Source organism: Cygnus atratus, chromosome 5 (genome assembly GCF_013377495.2).
Source record: "Cygnus atratus isolate AKBS03 ecotype Queensland, Australia chromosome 5, CAtr_DNAZoo_HiC_assembly, whole genome shotgun sequence".
Taxonomy (NCBI): Eukaryota; Metazoa; Chordata; class Aves; order Anseriformes; family Anatidae; genus Cygnus; species Cygnus atratus.
In genome coordinates, this window is record NC_066366.1 from 30,229,739 (window position 1) to 30,248,134 (window position 18,396).

Here is an 18,396-nt window from a genome sequence, read left to right on the forward strand (position 1 = left end):
AGTGCCTCGATGGGCAGCGGTGGTGGCACCTGGCAAAGGCTCCCATGGTGCAGCTGGAGAGGCAGGACTGCAACACACCACTCCTTGGCCCAGAGTGGTGCCATGATCCCTGCTGGACGTGCTGATGGTGAGAAGCTATGGACGGGTACAATGAGATGAAAAGAGCAGCTCACTAAGCGGGACACCTCTCCTGTCCACCTGCTCCTCTCTGCAGAACTTATTTTCACAAAAACGTGCAACTGCTTTACTGTTAACATTTCAGATGAGGTCTTCCTCTTGCCAACATGCAGTCTCCCACAACAAAAGTGACAACTCAATCCATCTTTAATTGCCTCCTCCATGAGATTTGCATTTTTCTGTCCTCCTAGACTGGTGCCGAAGTGTTCCCAGTATATTCACTGTTGCTTTGTCCATTTTTTTATATCAGGAAAGCATAAAACATTTTTCCCTTCTGCTCTGAAGACAGTTTTATAGACTAACAGTTGGCATTGCTAACTGATTGGGTAGACAGACAGACAAGATCAACCGATTAAAGATGTCTCACTAAGGAAGTGTCTCTACTACTCAAGATTACCATTTGCTCTGTTTTATTTATCTTCTTTTAGATGTACCCAGTTGCATCATCTTAGAGGATTCTTATTCCTCCATAGATGCTAACTTTCTGTTAAGTAGATACTGTGTTTTTTTTTCTAATGCAAGGTCTTGATGCGTTGAAACACACAGTTTCAACTTTTCTGATATTTCCCCCACATTTTTTACATGAAATAATTTGTCAGATTGCACTTGGATATGTGAATAATTGTGGTCCCCTCAGAAGCACCTTTTTTTTTTTTCCGAAATAAATTTATTTCGCACAGAAAAATCATGCCCAGCTCTACCTGGAATTTCCTTGCACACAATGTACACCGCTCCTCCAGCAGTGGCAAGCTTAATTAATATTCCTTTCTACCCCCATCCTGTCCTCACCTCCCAAATGACCCCTGTCAAAAGAGATGCTGTAGGTGTGAGGAACATCCACTAGCCCAACAGCATGGCACAGGGCGGGAGGCTCTTGCTTTGGGGCAGAATTTACTGAGCCCTTTTTGAAGAAAGGTGAGGAATAACAATTTCAAAGTTATTTTGAGTAATATTTGTTTCAGAACACACTTAATGGTGACTTTCCTAGCTCAAGGAGTGTCCTAAGGTATGTTTTCTCAAATGCTTCAGATGCAATCTGAAGACTGAGACCATTTCTCTGCCCCTTCTGGCTTCCAGAAAACTGGACAGCCCAGCATTCATGTTCTGTGGAGGGAAAGCCAGAACCAAGCCATTGTTTCACACAATGCAGTCTGAATTGTTAATTCTCTGGAAAAGCCTGAGGTACCTAGCACCAACAGCTGCCATTGAGGGCATGAAGGAGGTAATGCACTATTTACTGCATTCATAAAGACAATTTTCTGTAACTGACCTTTTTTAGATTTCCCCAAAATGGGTTAAAAATGAGAAGGGTTTCATGAATATGTTTAACATATTTTAAAGCCATTACCCAGACACAGCTTTATTTAAATACATCCCCTCAACTGGTAAACATCTGTTTTTATAATAAGGACAGGAAGAACAATTACATCATCTAGTCTAGCTTCCTCTACAACACAAGCCTTTTCCAGTCAGACATTCTTGTGATTAACTAAAATTGCATTTAATTAAAATATGTCTTCTGGGAAACTGCCCAGTCTTGATTTGAAGACTTTGAGGGATGCAGAATCTACCACCTCCTATGGTAGTTTGGCCTGATTTGTGCTAAAAAATAGCTTGCCTTGCCTACTCAGAAGAATTTTGAAATACGTCAGAGTTTGATCACCCTGAGGACTGCCAACGAGCTCACACATGGAGTGTGAACTTCACCACAGAGGGGAGCAGGTACAGAGATGATTTACTGGGTACATCACTTTTAAAAAAAAAAAAAAGGCAAAAAAGAGAAATCCCAGCTATCCCCAGAGCAGATAAGGAGCACACCTTGAATTTTGTCTCAGTTCGGTCTGCCAGGCTAAAGGGAAGACCAAACTGCCTTCACTAGCAGCTTTCCCTGCTCACATGTCTTTGTCAGTGCTCAGGAAAAACATCCCCTTGCTGCTCTGCCCACTGCACGACAAACATATACTTTCCAACAAATCCATTCCATTTTTAAAAGCTGATGGGATCTTACACTGATCTCCAACAATATTTTGCCACCGAAGATCTAGCCATCTATCCTTCTGTCATACCTCATTAGCGATGAAACTTCAGCAGTGCCACTAACGAATACTTACAACCATGAACGATGCTGTTCACTATAGTGTGGGAGGAGAAAATAGCCAGTGGTACGGATCACAAGGGCAAAACAGGAAAGCAGGTGTGCATGCAGAGCAGAGATCATTCAGCAATGTCTCCATCACAGGGACAGAGAGCACTGACCTGCACCAGCTGGTCCCACCAACAGCCCACAGAGGGCTACCGGAGATTTAGGTGATGCATCCAGGAGGATCACACCACCTCCTGATCATGTCCCTAGGACCACCCATCAAACTGGGTGACAGCAGACAGGGCGGTGGGAATGGCACAGAAAGCTGAATGGGACCACAGGGACGGGCAGTTCCTCAAACTGTGAGTGTGGAAGATTCTTCGTTTGACTTTTTTTTTAGAGCTTTGTCCAGCCATGTACCAGACACCTCATGCAGGTCTGTGGACTCCCACTTTGCACTCTCTGCATGTGATACTCAAATATCTTTGTACGCTCGGCCCACCCAGGGGGCAGTCACACAGAAACTAAGGTATTGAATGAATCCCAGGTAGCTAGCTCAGCTGCTCCAGAAGAAATTTGGTCCAATACAACTAGGATAAATACTTTCTAAACTCCTTTTCTAACAGATTAAAATACTCCCACTGCAGCCTGAAATTACTTCATGAAAGCACATGGGAAAATCCAACAGCTGACATGGCTACTGTACAAGCTACAAAACGTAAAAGGTGAAGAAACTATCTAAATAATGAGGAAAAGTGCATTAGGTCAGTAAAGTTCATTCTAACTAAGTGTAATTAGCAGGAGAAGGAAGAAAAATTAGCTCACTGATATTCTTTCACAATGTCCTTTCAAGTGTTCAGGGACATTTAATTTTGCAGAAAAGTTTTCAACCAATATAAATATCCCAAATATAATCTTCAGTGTCCTTACCTACTAGTACAGGCAACCTGAACCACATGCTGCCTGGGACTCTCATAACTTTATATTTAATCCCACTTAAATCTATGCATAGAAAGTAATATACATCATACCCAGGAAAATGATCTTTCTGGGCTGCTTGGCAGTCTGGGGAGTTGCGTGTTTTTAACCTTAAAGATGCATCTGGTAAAAAATGGTTAATGTACTCACTTGTCCTCCTAGCAATGTTCTAAGTTATTCAAAGGGACTCAACTCTAAAAATATTTTTTCCAATGATGCTCTTGCTTAATGTTTCTCCATTTCACATGTAGAGGTTTGTTTAAACAAAGTACACCTATTTCTATTTAAATTTTAAAATAACTACGAAAATCTTTCCTTCCATATTAGGTTCAGTAAATTACTCCTCTATCTAGAGCTTGGGAAGGTTTTTGCCAAATTATCATGTTTGTCAAAAATGCAGTTGTATAGAATTGTGGGGCAAAATGATTAGACCATTCAGATAGATCCTGGTAACTATTTTGATTTTAAAAAAAAAAGTACAACTTTTCCTGATTAGACAATTCCTAAAATAAAATTTCCATTTTCAATTGCAGAATATTTCAGTTTAGAAATTAAAAAAAAATAATCAAAAGTGCTTCATATCACCCTAAGCCAATGTTGCTCCTTTTTTCTTCGGCTTACTTTAGATGGCTCAGAAAACTGACACCTTCATTTTCTATGATCTACTTAAAATGACACTTTGCTTTCATTCAGTTTTCTGAGCTAAATGGCAAGACAGTTAAGATACATAACCATTCACAATTTTTTTGAGCAAAACGAATAAAATGATGAGTCTGAACTGTGTGATGGCACTGCAGTGGGACAGTGTGCCTGAATATCCAAAAATACCAAACACAGTAGACTTTTCTAAGCATCTGTGTGTGTTCATAATGGTCCTGCTTTTCTGTCAGAAATACTAAAACCAGATGTCTAAAGATCTGCCAAAGCAAAGCATTTGATCCAAGGGAGAAAGTGTCACCCCCAAAAAATTTTGATCGCGCTTCTCTCAGTGACAATGTGTTGTTCACAACCTGCTAAGTACTGAACTTACGCAACGCAAGGCCCCGTATAAATACAGAGTGGTTGCAGTAAAGAGATTTCCAGGCAAGCCCTTGAGGAGTAACTGGTGCTGCTCCCCACCAATGTACTCACCAAAAAATCCTTGGGAGATATCTTACTATTTCTCCTTCAAGGAGAAGACTAAACAGCACAAGGCCACACAAAACTGACTTCTCCATGTCAATATAACAACCCTCCCCCTTCTATAATGCATGTGAGCCCGTGACGGTAAGCAGCAACCATGCATAGCAGTGAAGAGATTTCATCGGGAGCATCAGGAAAGTACACGATCCTTCTAGTAGAGCCCAGGAGGTTCTGCATCGGTGACAGTGAATACGACAGATACCTCTTCCTGTACTTGAACGTCCATTCATTTTGATGTGGGTTGTGTCTTTGTGTTCTCAATGGGAAGTGTGTGCTGGTATGACAACATGAGGAGCAAAATGTTTCTTGATTGCTGGAGCTCCTCAGGCCTGGAAACCAAAAGCTGATGCTCTTTCTCTGAGCAGCTCCCGGCACAAGTGACAACTCCAACTCCCTGCAAATGAAGAAATCCTTCTTATGACACCAAATCCAGATACTCAGAGTTTATGTCAAGATTGGCTTGAATAGAATATCAAACATTCCTGACATTGGAATTGCCTGTATGTATCTGATGCAGGCTCTGGTGCCCTTGATGTCATGCATGTAGATCCTCTACACAGCTTAAAACACAGCTGGGATGTGCATTCCTGCTTATAGGTGTTTTATGTCTTAGTACATTCAATACACCACTTCCCAGTCAAACAGAAACGTTTACCTAATTATTATCTCCATTTTGAATTTTTCCCTCCTGATTTTAGTTTCCCATTTATCAAAGTTACAAACATTTAGCTCCTGCATGCATGATTAATTTGTAATTATTCTTGTCTCACCCCTCATGTAAACTGCAGTCATTTGCACCCAGACATCTCCTCTCCATTTCTACTGCTCTCTGCAGACTTCAGTCAGAGAATCAATAACAGTAAGGGACTAGTTCCTCTCCAAAACCAGGAGGCGAACTGCAACCAGTAGCAGTATAGTCAGACTGAATCCACTTCAGAGGTTTTAACTGCATACTGAGTGTAATACAGACCGTAAAACCCTCAGCCTTCCAAGGCAACGACAGGCCAGAGAAAAAGGAAGGATTTTTCTCACAATCCTCTTTCTCAACAACAGACTCAGTTATTCCAGAGAACAGCTTCCCGTCTGGGGCTTTCTCTCTGGGACCTTGACTTCTTAGGAAGTCCAAAGCCACAGTTCACAGGAGCTCACTTCAGCTGCCTAAATTGAGGTGTCCAATGCCATCTGGGACATCCAAATGTATCCATGATCTGCAGAAGAGCCATGTGCTGGAAGAGGAAGTAGAAACCAGGCAAGATTGCACAGGACATCTCAGATCACACAGGCCCTCTAAGCCTACTCATTTGCTTTCTTTCCAGTGCTACCTGCCTCTCCTTTCCTACTGCTTCCTTAACCCTGCATGGCCCAGGGCACCTTTCTGAAACTCTTCTCTTCTCCACAAGGACTTCACTGTGATTTTCAAAGCAGACTTCTAACATATGTTACCTTCTGGGGGCTCAAAGACTGGTGGATTCAAGCAATACATGTGATAGCCACGGTCACAGTCATCACAGAAGAGCAGCTGGTCCTGAGGAAGGGTTGTTGGAGAGACAGAGGGGAAAAGGGAGAGAAGGAGAGGAGAAGAGAGAGAGAAAATGATGCACATTAGTCTCATGCCAAGATGAAAACATAAGCATGGTAATCAGCATTGCTCAACTAGGAGCAAAGAGCTGCAACATAGAGACTAAGGGGTTACTGGGAATGTAAAAGGATGTAAAAGACATCACATTTGTGGGTCCAGGATCAACCACCATATTTCTGAGAGGCCACTGAGAGCCCTTCTCATCACAAAGGCAGTTTGGAAATCTCTCTGAGATTTCTAACTTCTCTTAGAAGATTAGACTCTCTTAAGGATCTCTACAATTCTCTTAGAATCTAACTGGGAAATCTCGCTGAGAACCAAAGGACTTTCTCTCCAAAGTGGTCTCATGATGCAGGCCAAAAGCTGTTAGGTCAGTACTGAGAGAAGAGGACTGGCTTCCCCACTTTGCTGGGCTCCTGTGTGACCAATGCTGGATCTCATTTTTTCAGAAGAATCCTTTTTCATCAAAAGCCTGGACTTCGCCAGTTATCCAAAACTCAACTGAGTAGCATATGCTCTGTGAAGGAGATGTGAATAATGTGATCCTACCTCGTGGTCTGCAGCTCTTTCACACACTTCTGGGGATAAATCCTTCTCCAAAGTACCCCTGGCTCCTAACACAGAGCAGCTTCCTATTCTCAGATTTCCCCATTTACCACTAAAATTTCAGCCTTCAAATTCATTCTGCTATAGGGAACGCAGCATTAACTACTGCCTCCAAAGTTCTTCAGCCATGGCCAGTTATCCAGGTTTCTTACAGACTATCAAGGGCCCTTATCATTAGATTTTAAGGGGGGGGGGGGGGGGGGGGGGGGGGGGAGGGGGGCGGAAGCGGGTGGGAAGAAGAAAAAAAAAGTTCAGCTGCAGACTCTGGGTCATGGTTTGGAAGTCACTGGAAAAGGTGATTAGGTGACTCATGAGAGGCTCAGCCATCCCAATCCAAATGCTTCCATGTTTCCTGAATATTATATTTAAGATTAAAAAATCATGCCAACAGAGTAAGTAAAATCTTGGACAGAAGAAACATACCTGTCATCTCTAGGATTATCAACCGTTCAGATTTATTCCTGATTACAATATTAAAAACACTACTCTTCTGCAGCTCCCTGCAACATGAGTGCATGGGCCCCAGCTAGTTTCTACTGAATGAGCACACCATCATCTTAAGTGGCCCTATTTGATACCTGTGGTAATTTCAGTAGAGACCAGAGGCTGAGCAGATCACTGAGAGGAGCCCATCCCTGCTCTCAGGAGTATCTCCTCCCAGGAGATGTAGGAAAGCAGCAGAAAGGCAACGGCCCACAGCATTGCCACCTGCTTCTCAAGGGCAGGCATGGCAGCAACTGACTGTGATGCTTATTGGCATGAAAAGGTAAAAAAACTCACATCGTTCTCAGAGGTCCCACAAAGGCTGCAGGATTTGCACTCAATGCACTGCCACTGATAGGTTTTAACAGCCTCAGTCATGTTTGTGGTGAACTGCAGGCAGGTCGGGTGTCCTGAGGAAGATGGGAAACAACCGTCATTGTTAAGGCTCACTTACCCATCATCAGCAAACCGGCATTATGTTTGGGAACAAAACGCACATGGACATGGACTGATCACAACATGGGCTGCAACTAACAGATACCGAAGAGGAAAGCAAGCATTAACCCTTTCGCTGCCGGGCACAAGAGAAAATCAGAGTCATCCCCACCCTTTCCCCATTGGCAAAGCAGTTTTACTCAGAGCTCTTAAAAATGGTTTGGCTTTTTGGCTTTGGCTTTGGTTTCTGGGTTTGGGTTTAGGCTTTTTTGTTCATTTGTTTGTGCTTTTGTTTTTGCTTGCTTGTTTGATATTTTGAAAGAAAACAAGAGAAAGGATGAAGTCGGAAACAAACCCAATTTTAGAGAGAGCCCATCCATCTTAATAGCAATTGGACTACAGCTTCAGTGAGCGTTGTTTCGACTGGACCGAAGGACCTGGTGGAAATGAGGTTATTCTCCATTTCAGAACTTCCCTTCCTGGTATCCAGATGGGTGAAGCAATTCTGTAAACTTTGCTTACGTGGAAGCAGCAGCATACAGAGAAGAGGCAAGACAGGATGGAGGGATGTAGCTGTCATTTTTTTTAAGAGCTCTGCCGCTAAAGTTGGTTGGCACAGAAGAAACCAAATTGCACAGCCAACCTTCCAGGATCAAAACAAGAAACCAAAAGGAAAACACCCCAAGCCAACTCCACAATGAACTAAGTGAAAGGAATAAAGAAGGGAAAGCTAGCAGAACAGTCACATCTAATCGGGAAGGACAAACTGCCAGTTACAACCCCCACCCCTACATGCGTGTCGACTCCAGCTTTGCAAAACAGCAGTATCACAGTAGCAGGGTCAGCAATGGGCTTTCTGGAGGGGAAAATACAAACAAACAAACAAACCAAAGGTAGGATCAGTGTTCCTTCTGCAAAACAAAACAAGAAAAATATACCGCTGAAATAAAGAGCTGTAGTCCCAAACCACCCCTATCTGGCTGAAGCAGCCTCATACAATAAGCTATCACTTGCCTGCTTGGAAAGCCCTGCATTTAGCATCCCTCTCTGGCACATACAAGCATTTGTACTGTGCAGAGTTGGGGCGGGGGAAATGGGACAGGGCTATTCAATTGCTCATCTACAGGCAGAGAATATCTAGAAATACAGGTACGCACATCCAGCACTACTGCACACTACTTCCAGAAACTTATGCCGTTGAGTGTGTGGGCTTTTTTCACCTCTAGCAGATCTGTTCTTAGAAAACAGCCAGTGGGTGGAAAGCAATCTTTTCCACCTCCACCAGCCTAGGTGTCTTTTTAAGAATGGAGAAAAAAAAAAAAAGCTGTTTCTCCAATAAGAAGAAAAAGCATGGCTACAGGAGACATGGGCATAGATGTACTGTCTTCATTACCAGACCTACCAGTGGTACTTCGCTGTGTTATCACATTACCCATCACCACCCTATAAGAAGCATCTATATTTTCTAGTTAGTGAAGCAAACAGTTGCTGAGAATTGCCGGGTAATGCAATAATGCTGTGGGGAATATATTTCCTTTATGTGCCCATGTTGTTACCAAACGGTGGAACAAGGATTTTGGTTCTCCAGTTACATTTGCATGATAGTGGTATGACAACTAAGCCCAGCAAAGAAATGTGTGCATTAAAGTTATTAAGAGAAATGAACAGAAAACAAAGGAGATATTTAAGGAAGGAGGGACCAATGACATTGTTCATGTCGCTTTTTTAAGCCTTTGAGCAAAGTGTTTTGACAGTACCGATGAGCTCAGACCTGCTAAGAAGATCACTAACTCTTAGAGCCCTTGAAATGTCAGCACAGAACAGAAGTCAGATTTTACTGAGATTTACTGAGAACCAAGTCCAAACTGAAGTTCTGGGGGCCCTGAAGTCACAACTGTCCAGAATGCAATTCTGTGACATGAGACCTTTTCTGGCTGGGAGGACCTCATGTAATTTCTAATGCTACCAAACTAGAAAACCTGACATGACACTGAAATGATCCTCCGGATCTGATTTACAGCAAATGCAGAACCTCATTTCAACACCAGTAAATAGAACAAATGGGCCACACTACACAGCAGGGAGGGATTCATCCCTGCAGCTGCAAGTCAGCATCTAGAAAGGTTGAAGCGCTGGAATATATCAAAGAAAACAACTCATAGAGGGGTGCGAGTTAATCAGTTAAATAGCTTCAGTCACATTTGAAAAGAAACAGAAAGAACGGAATCAAACTTACATAAATAAAGTTAAATGCATACATGCATTCACGTGCTTACTTGCCGGCATACTCCCATTGCTCATTGCAGACTCCAGCTAGAGCCTACCCCTTTCTCAAACGACATGAAGGTCAGGTTCTGTTCACTGCTTTATCTCTGTCCCTTCGCAGTCACTCCTGCTCCCTTCCAGCTATCAGTCTTGACTATCTAGTTCCTCACTCGCCTCAAAAATACCTTTGCACGTTCTCTGTGCTGCATCTCATACCAGTGGTGACCCATCCTGGACGTGATACACCCTATTTTGTAGAGCCTTTCTTAAGAACCACACCCACCCCAAGCCTAAAAGGAGCAGGCTTTTGTGGGCTGAGGATTCCCTAGAAAATATTATTAGTGGAGTGAGGGCCACTGTGGCTGCTTTTTAGAAGCAAAGAGAGAATGTTTTGCAAAACATACTAACTTACTTCTTTGGTCTCTCTCTCCAAATGCTGTGACTACAAAGGAGACTCAAAAAAATGGCCACAGACATGTCTGCATAGCCACAGACCACTCTCTGTTAGCCCAGTGCCCATTACTTGTCCAAGGCAAAAGGAACGCTTCATGGACATCTTTAGCCTCCAAGTCAGATCCTCTTTCACATTAAATAACATGCCATGTGGTACCACGGCCCCAACCTAATGAAGTTGGAAAGACTATTTTTATTTATGCCAGCAGCTTGATAAGGTACTGCAGTGTATGGCAAGCATGCCAGTAGACACTCAAGACATGAAAATCCTTTTTTCCTGCCCTGCCTGCTCTCCTTCATCACCATCCCTCTGTTTTCCTGTTACTTTGATTGAAAAAGCAGTGTTTTCCATACCTATGAGAAAATTCACATCCAAGACTTCCTGGAGTTGTATAAGTGAGCACCATCCCTGCTCCATATCCTGGCATTCCCTCTGTGGTAGAATACCTGAGGAAAAAGCCCTATAGCTTCACATAACAAGCTTCTGTTGCTAGATCTGAACTCTTTTAAAAAATATAAAGGTTAGTTCAGCTTGTGAACAATTTTACTTCACACAAAGAGCAGTCAAAAATGTGGTTCCAGTTACAGATACTATGGTAGCGCACAAGCCAGAGAGCTGGAAAGGCTTTTTTGCTTACTTTCATCAGTTATTTGGTCAGGATGAAAAAAAATACTACTGTTTTGCTAATCTTGTGATAAATTGCATTCAATATGGTTAAGGTGTGCAGCAGAGAGTCTGCAGCAGGATCGTGGTTAATAATTTAGGTGGTGCCTCAGCCCTGGCAAACTCCCGATCACTCTCACATGTCTGTATCAGCTCCACGGATCTAACAGGAGGCAGAAGTAACACATATTTATGGTGTCACTGAAGTCAATAGACAGACCTCTAAAATACATCCAGGGAGTAGTTCTGCTGAAGGAGAAGGTGATATGTTAACATCGACAGTTTCTAATCTACCGTAACTATTCTCTACCTAAACTTTTGCTATGCTGCAATAGCTATAAACAACAGAGACAATAAAACTTGCAGCTAGCAGGTTTCCAACAGCTCATCCCTTTGTCTTAAAGCAATATTTTAAAGTATAGATCAGCCCTGAATGCTCGCCCATCTCTGTCAAAACTCTCATCTGGATCTGAACCCTGCGACTGAGACAATATTTTACGGTGACATCCGCGTTTCACATGCCGCTGGCTTTAATTGTACACTGTGTCCACTGGACATCTGATCTGAGGAGTGGGGGGCGAAAGCATTTCAGCCACCATTTTGTGACTCCTGCATGCGGCGCAATTGCTGGATGATGGTACAGAGAATTTAAACAGAAATGCCCTAAAAAAAAATCTAAAAATCTCTTCTGCTTACGCTGGCTGTGTAACACTAAAGACCAAAACTGACATTAAAGGGCAGGAACAATCTGCTGCTCCCAGGCGCTCTGTGACCAGCAAAGGCCTGCGAATGGCTCATTAGTGCTTCTTCAATAATGGATTCTGCATCACAAGATTAATTGCAGCCATGTGCTCTGTCACACCCGCCACAGACTATTTAAGTTAACAATCCAATCAATAACCTTTTTCAAACAAAGGCAGAGATTATCTTGAGGAAAAAAAATAAGCAAAGACTCCTTTTTTGAAAAAAACAAATGTGAAATTATTTATACAGAGCAAAAGGAATTTTCACCCAGTTCCCAATTCCTTCCTTTATCTTCACTGTGTAGTCGTAGGCTTTTTAATCAATAGCATAATGAAAACCCACAGGGCTCCTGGCTATATCATGTCAGAATTTATTCCATGAACTATTCAGGTCTTTAAACAACCATAAATACATATTACAGATATAATGACACAGGAACCCCATCCAAACATGCATGCACAGAAACTGCAAAATTTCCTCTTCCTAAGACTGAATAAGCATTGCTATGACCACTGCCATCATCAGACAGAATTATTACTGTTATTCATTAAAAAAAAAGGGAAAAATAACCTGTAATTCTAATAAGGGATATGTTTTTATGGTTGTGATATAAAACTGTAGCCCTACATTGTCCACCTGAAAATGCAGTTCAGCATGCTTACAGATATCTGGTGTCAACAACCCCACACATTCAAAAACTCCGAGCCAAGTTTGCCAATCAGTAGATTATTAAAAGTACGTTTTATTTGCATTTTAATTCTTGAGCCTTTTAGGGTTCCTCTTTGAAAGGTTCCCAAGCAAATAGAAGGATTAGAGAAGGTCCTTAAAAAATCAAACCATCTAACCAAACCAAAAGGCTGCCAGAATCCCAGGGCTCCAGGAGCTGCAGCTCTGACAAAAAGACCAAGCATTTCTAAGGGATGAGGACAAGGAGATCTTGGCATTTTCCTGGCCCTTCCCATCTGGCAACACCGAGGCACTATGATGCAGGGACATATGCCTGCCTGCTTGAGAGCAAGTGCTCATAAACAGAAGTCTTTGGAAGCGTGTGTAGGGTGAGGATCCACAGCACCAACTGCCTTGCTACCTCTGTGATTTGGGGAAGCCAGAGTACTTCATGCAGAAAAATGTAACAGGTTTCCCTGAGGCCATGGCAGGGGTGGACCCCAGAGGCTGCAGATGAGGAGCTCCGGCCTCCCCCTCTTCACAGCAGAGCCCTGCTGAACTCAGCCTTTTAAGAAAAACAAGCAAACAAGAAACAAAGGAAGTCTCACTCGCAGGCACCATTGGGTTTCACTACTAAAGCATAAAAGGAGGAGAGGCAATATTGCCAATGTGAATTTCTACGTGGAAATGAGTGAACCTGGCTGATTCCCCCAGTGTCCAAGGTTTTGTGGCCCATTGCTGCTGGTGCTGCTACAGAGGTGAGTCTGAAAGGACTTGTGGGCCTTGGTTCATATATTGGTCAGTCTGATTTGGTCCAAGACCAACTTTCCTCTACTCTAATATGCCGCAATATGCCAGTAATTCTGGAAGAATTAACTCCTTTAATAATTGATGGAGCTCTGAAACCTTTCAGCTGTGGCAGAGCTTCTAGCTCCTATCACTTCATTTCCTGTCCCTGGAGCCTTCCTGCCTGGTGCGGACAGGGCTGGAAAGGAGCAGGCCCAAACACGGGGCACGCTGCTGCATCCACACACAGGAGGCGTTGCTTCACTCCTCAGTGCTGCCCATTCCAGCAAAAACAGGCACATAAATTACAGATAGCTCAAATATTCAGCACCGGTAGGAGAGAACCTGCTTTAATTGCCAGCCCAAGAGACAAATAAAACCCCTGTGCAAAAGATACTGGGTCGGTCCCAGCCTCAGTTAGGCAGGTATAATTGGAGTCAATGGGAACGGAAAGCAGACAAGCCTGGCATTTGAAAGCGATTACACCAGAGATCTTGATGAAGTTAAAAAACATTTGTGTGTGCTGAAGGCAGCATTTCCCGCTGCAGTCCCCTGCTGTTGCTTTGGCCACGCAAACACCAAAGGGCACAGCAGGAACGAGCTCCTACCACAACACCCCACAACTCGGGGCAATGGCTGGATAATTTCTCAGCCTTGGCTGAGAGTTGGGCACCAGCTTCCCCGTGCAACTCGCTCCTAGCTCTGACTACACAACACCACCACATAAAATGCTGGTAAGCATCGAGAACATTCACTGGGACAAAGAAACGACTACAAAGGTGTGTCAGGAGGAAAGCTGGGCGCAATGCCGGCATATATGCCTAAACAAAGTGAAGGCACCATGCACATCCAGGCACAGCTGGGCCCGCAGAGATTAGCTGAGGCCAGGGTGGAGCAATTCTGCCTGGCAGAGGGCAGTGGGAGGCACTGGGTGGGAGCTGGGGATGACCTCTGTAGGGCACACACATTGAGAAGCAGGAGTGAGGTATGCAAGCCATCCCGAAGGCATGGTAGTCCAACTAAGTTATCCCACAGCATCCCATCAGTAATATATGCCACAAATCTTACAGGAAAACTATTTGAAAAGAGCCTCCCCACACTGCAAAGCCGCCGGTGGGGCAGAGCCATGGGCACTCAGGCTCCCACCTGAGGGGCTCTGCTCTGCGCGGAGAGGCTGCGATAAGGCAGAAGCCACGCAGCAAACTCTGCACCTTTGCAACCCAGGGGGTCAGAAACAGACCCCATGCCTAACCCCAAAGGAAATTCCTTGTGCCTGCTGTGCCCCACCAGGCAGCTCCGCTCCCTCCTTCTCCACACTGGCCCCTGTCAGACACCGTTGGCTGCCAGACAAAATGGCTATTTCTTCCCAGAGAAGCATAATGTGGAAGCACTCAAATAACCTCGTAGCGAAGCATCAGCTCGTTAATGCACTGGTAAGTCATGCCAGCGCTGTACGATTCCTGGGGGTGAATTAGGTCAGAGTGACCTCCAGAAAACCCACCAGGCTGCATCACCGCGCAGCTTCATGGGTAACGATCTGCTAATTGCCAGGAGGCACTTGGGCTGCTTACCAACACCAACAGGAAGGAAGCCTGCCTGCAGGCGCTGCACGGACTCCATATGCCAGGGACGCAGCTTCTAATAACGAGAATAAACCCATTTATAAAGCACAAACTGGCCGGGAACCCTGGCAACGAATGCGAGTGCTGGCCAGCAGGTAGGCCTAGCGGGGGCAGCTGCCGGAGGCCTTCCTAGCTGGGCAGCCCGTGCCACACGGGGCAGGTTTGCGCTCGGCTGTGAAGAGAAGCAGGGGTGAGGTAGATGAGATGAAAATGTGGGAGCGGGAGGGAGGAAGGCTGCTCATCCAGACAAGATGAATCACCGCAACCTGGAAAGCCAACATCCCCTTTTTGCCTGGGGGATGTTTTCGTTACCCTTCAACAAACTGCAGTGGAAAAAAACTCCAAGGCAGCTCCGACCTCATCGCCATGCGCTGCGGGCTCCCCGGCCCGGCCAGCTCACACACCACAGAGCTTTCAATCAACTGGCAGACTCACTAAACCCTTTCAAAATGAGCAACCAAGCAAAAATACTTGGTCATAAACACTAAAAATAGGAGTGGAGGATTGGGTTTTGTTTTGCTTTTTAACTTGGTGAAGCCAGTTCTTCCTAGTGCATTAAATCCACCTCCCTGGCAGCCCATTTAGAACATCTCCTCCCCCCTGGGAGAGCCAAAATCTCCCGCTATAATGAGAGGAGTAGGGTGCTATTTAAAATGCTAGGGAAACAGCAGCCTGAATAGCCTTCTACTAGAGCATTGCATGAAAAACTCCATTAAGCTCCCCCCCCTCCCCCCCCCCATAAAGCAAGATATAAGCTCTGCCCCTCCTCCCCTTCCTTTAGGGCGAACAAGGACTCTGCTACCTGCTTGAAATCTTCAGCCCCAGCTGCTGACAAGACACCTGGTCCTTCCTCAGTATTCCTGGTGTTAAATGGCTCTCTTGGCACAGCCAGAGAGCAGCACATCTGCAGGGACGGTCGGTGCTGCCCAGCACACCATATTCTTGAGGCAGTACTCGCAGAGACCAGTTGCAGTCCTTCCCAAGCACCAAGGGCTTCGTGGAGAACTGCAGAGGTGGCTTCAGCCATAGGCTGCTAAGAGCCACTGCCCATTGGAAATAGGCCAGGCTGGGTTAACGCAGGTGAGTTAGAGGAGGGGATGGGAGAGCTGAAAAGGAGAGTGGTACTGATCTCCGGACAAACTTTCTAGAATGATTGAAGAACGAGTCTAGGTTAATTCACTACCAGAATGGTTCCAGGAATTTCAAATCAAATGGCAAACTCCAGAGAAAATATTTAATTGTCATTGTTTTAATATTAAATAAACTTAACTATGCAGAAGACACCATGCCATTGCATAGACAGTGACCTCATGGCTATTGCATGAGGTAACTATGTACCCTCCAGGTAAAGAAATTCAGCACATGATGAGTAGATGGTTGATAACCCACACAAACACACTATAAATGCAAGAGGTCTGACTTTCCCACACAAGCATAATTTACTCTGTTGCTAATGCAGTTGTATGATTGTATATTCAGACATAACTAGGACTGCCTCACTCAACTAAACACAAACAATTTAAAGCAAGCTACTTCAGTCCCCCATTGATTTAAAGCTCTTTCAGCTACAGTATAGGCAGCAGAGTTTCTTAACAAACTCTCCACTGTTGGCAATGCAGTGTTAGAAGCTGGAAAAATCCCATCGAATACTGATTTTTCCCTTCTACATTTGCTAAACCCTCTGTTTGGTTAGGAATTTTTAAGCTCTAATGGAGACTTCATCAATATGGCAGCCAGTTTTCACTTCCCCATCAAAATCCCAGCAACATCAATACCAAGGGAAGTAGCAGCTCACTACATGCTGCAGAGCATTGGTACGTGCCCACTATGTGAAAAAGGCAGTGAAAAGTATGAGTTTAGTTTCTAAAAAATGCAATTCCAGGGTGATCTAAATATCTAAATAAGTACCTGAATTTGAACGAAGTGCTTTTTGTCAAAAGAAAATCTGAGGCGAGAAAGGGTTAAGAAACAGCAGAGGCAGAAACAGATTTTTCAGAAAGGGTGAGACATTTTGTGCCACTATTTTACAAACAAAAAGCTTTACTTTCATTTTGGAAGAGTACCTTGCTTTAAAAGTGAGCTCCATTTAATTGTTTTTAAGAGAGGAAAAAATACTCACAAATGAAATGTTTCATTCAAATCAGAGCCCACTTGGCAGTGGGAAAGGAAGGAAAAGGGTCATTTCATTCAGAAAAATAGAACACATTTAGTTTTGAATCAAACCAAAATCATTTCTCCTCACCACGGTACTTTTCAATTCAGTAATTTCAACAGCCCTTTTGAGTCACTTTGTAACAAAATAATGCCAGAGACACCAAAACAGTAGGATTTTTTGTTTTGTTTTTCAGTGGAAAAAGACCAGATAAAAATCCATCATTTGTTTTTGTAGACATTAGATTAAAAAAGCCCAAGTGCAGGGCACTCTTTAACCTGTAACAAATGAGCAGCATTGCTTTTACCTACGCAACCCTTATTTCCTAGCAGCTAAATATCACTTCCGATGAAACAAGAAATTAGCTAGTTCCACTGCAGTGGACACAAGTGTCCCTCATTAAACAGTTCACTCGTCCCGTTCCTTTTCAGCACCAGAGGAATTGCTTAATAGAGGCTATATGAAAGTAGAACATTATTCTATGTAATGCCAGAAAATGATCTTCCACAGTACTACTGGAATCTGTTAAGTCCTCTGCCCCTGCTCTGAGCTGGCTGCTGTGCTGTCTAGCAGGACTGCTGCTTGGTGGTTCTGGCAACGGCAAGGGGGCTGGGAAGTCCTCTCCTGCATTGCTGGTCTGACCTGGGCACCTTTCACAGCTACGGAGGGCGTTCATCACCTGCAACATTCACGATGAGGTGGCATCCAATTACCCAAGAGCTCTCTGGCAATTCTCAGTGATAGCTGCACTGAGCCTAATGAGGACTAGCTCTTTTCAACATAAATCCAGGTGCAAGCACCTAAACAATCACAGAGAAATCTAATGGGTGTATACATCATTAGGAGATTCCCCTACATTTTCTTCTATCACATCTCTAAATACCTGTAAAATCTCATCCTTAACAGAAGTGAGAATGTGGTCTTGGTGAGCTGAAAAAGAAGAGGCTGACCTGGCCTTGCAAGGGAACTGAAGCTCCCTAGCCCAGGGAAGATCCTCCTCTCCAGGTGAAGGAATACTATGGCTCTGAACCATCTGGATGACTGAAGAGTACAACAGCAATCTGAATTCAAACCAGATAGAGCTTGTGGATAGTTAATAACTCTCCTAAGCCTCCAGGCTGATGGGCATATTCAGAGACGCAAACACAGTCCAGTCCGTGTGCCTTCCTGAGAAGAGCTGGGACCTTCTTTAAGAAGCCCAAACCCAGGTATCCCAGCAATGGACGAGACTTCTGAGCCAAGACCCAGTTGCAGAATCCACTGCATGCTAAAATAAGTTGTTGAGCCTGAGGAAAGGGCTAGAAAAACTGTAGTGCAGTTTAACAGATTTAAGCCACTCCCAGCACAGCACCGATGTGAAGCAAACATGATTTGCACCAACAGTGGAAAGTGAATTTCTCAAACATAGGCTCAAAAACACCCTATGTAAACTCCACCATACAACGTGCTACATGAACTGGAAAGCTAAGGCTATCTTATGCTAAAATAAAAGTACCCCTTCAGTGACAGCATAGCTTCTAG

At 44.1% G+C, this 18,396-nt stretch overlaps 1 protein-coding gene across 1 annotated transcript in view; it reads right to left on the reverse strand.

Annotated features, from left to right (window-relative positions):
- Positions 1-4,743: 4,743 nt before the first annotated feature.
- The window catches only part of DPF3 (double PHD fingers 3), a 159,099-nt gene continuing 145,446 nt past the window's right edge, over positions 4,744-18,396 (reverse strand). The window contains exons 9-11 of the mRNA XM_035539529.2: positions 7,386-7,498; positions 5,864-5,945; positions 4,744-4,814 (exon numbers count right to left, since the gene is read on the reverse strand). Of these exons, the coding sequence (XP_035395422.2) occupies positions 4,744-4,814; positions 5,864-5,945; positions 7,386-7,498 (266 nt within the window). The remainder of the gene's footprint in view (positions 4,815-5,863; positions 5,946-7,385; positions 7,499-18,396) is intronic.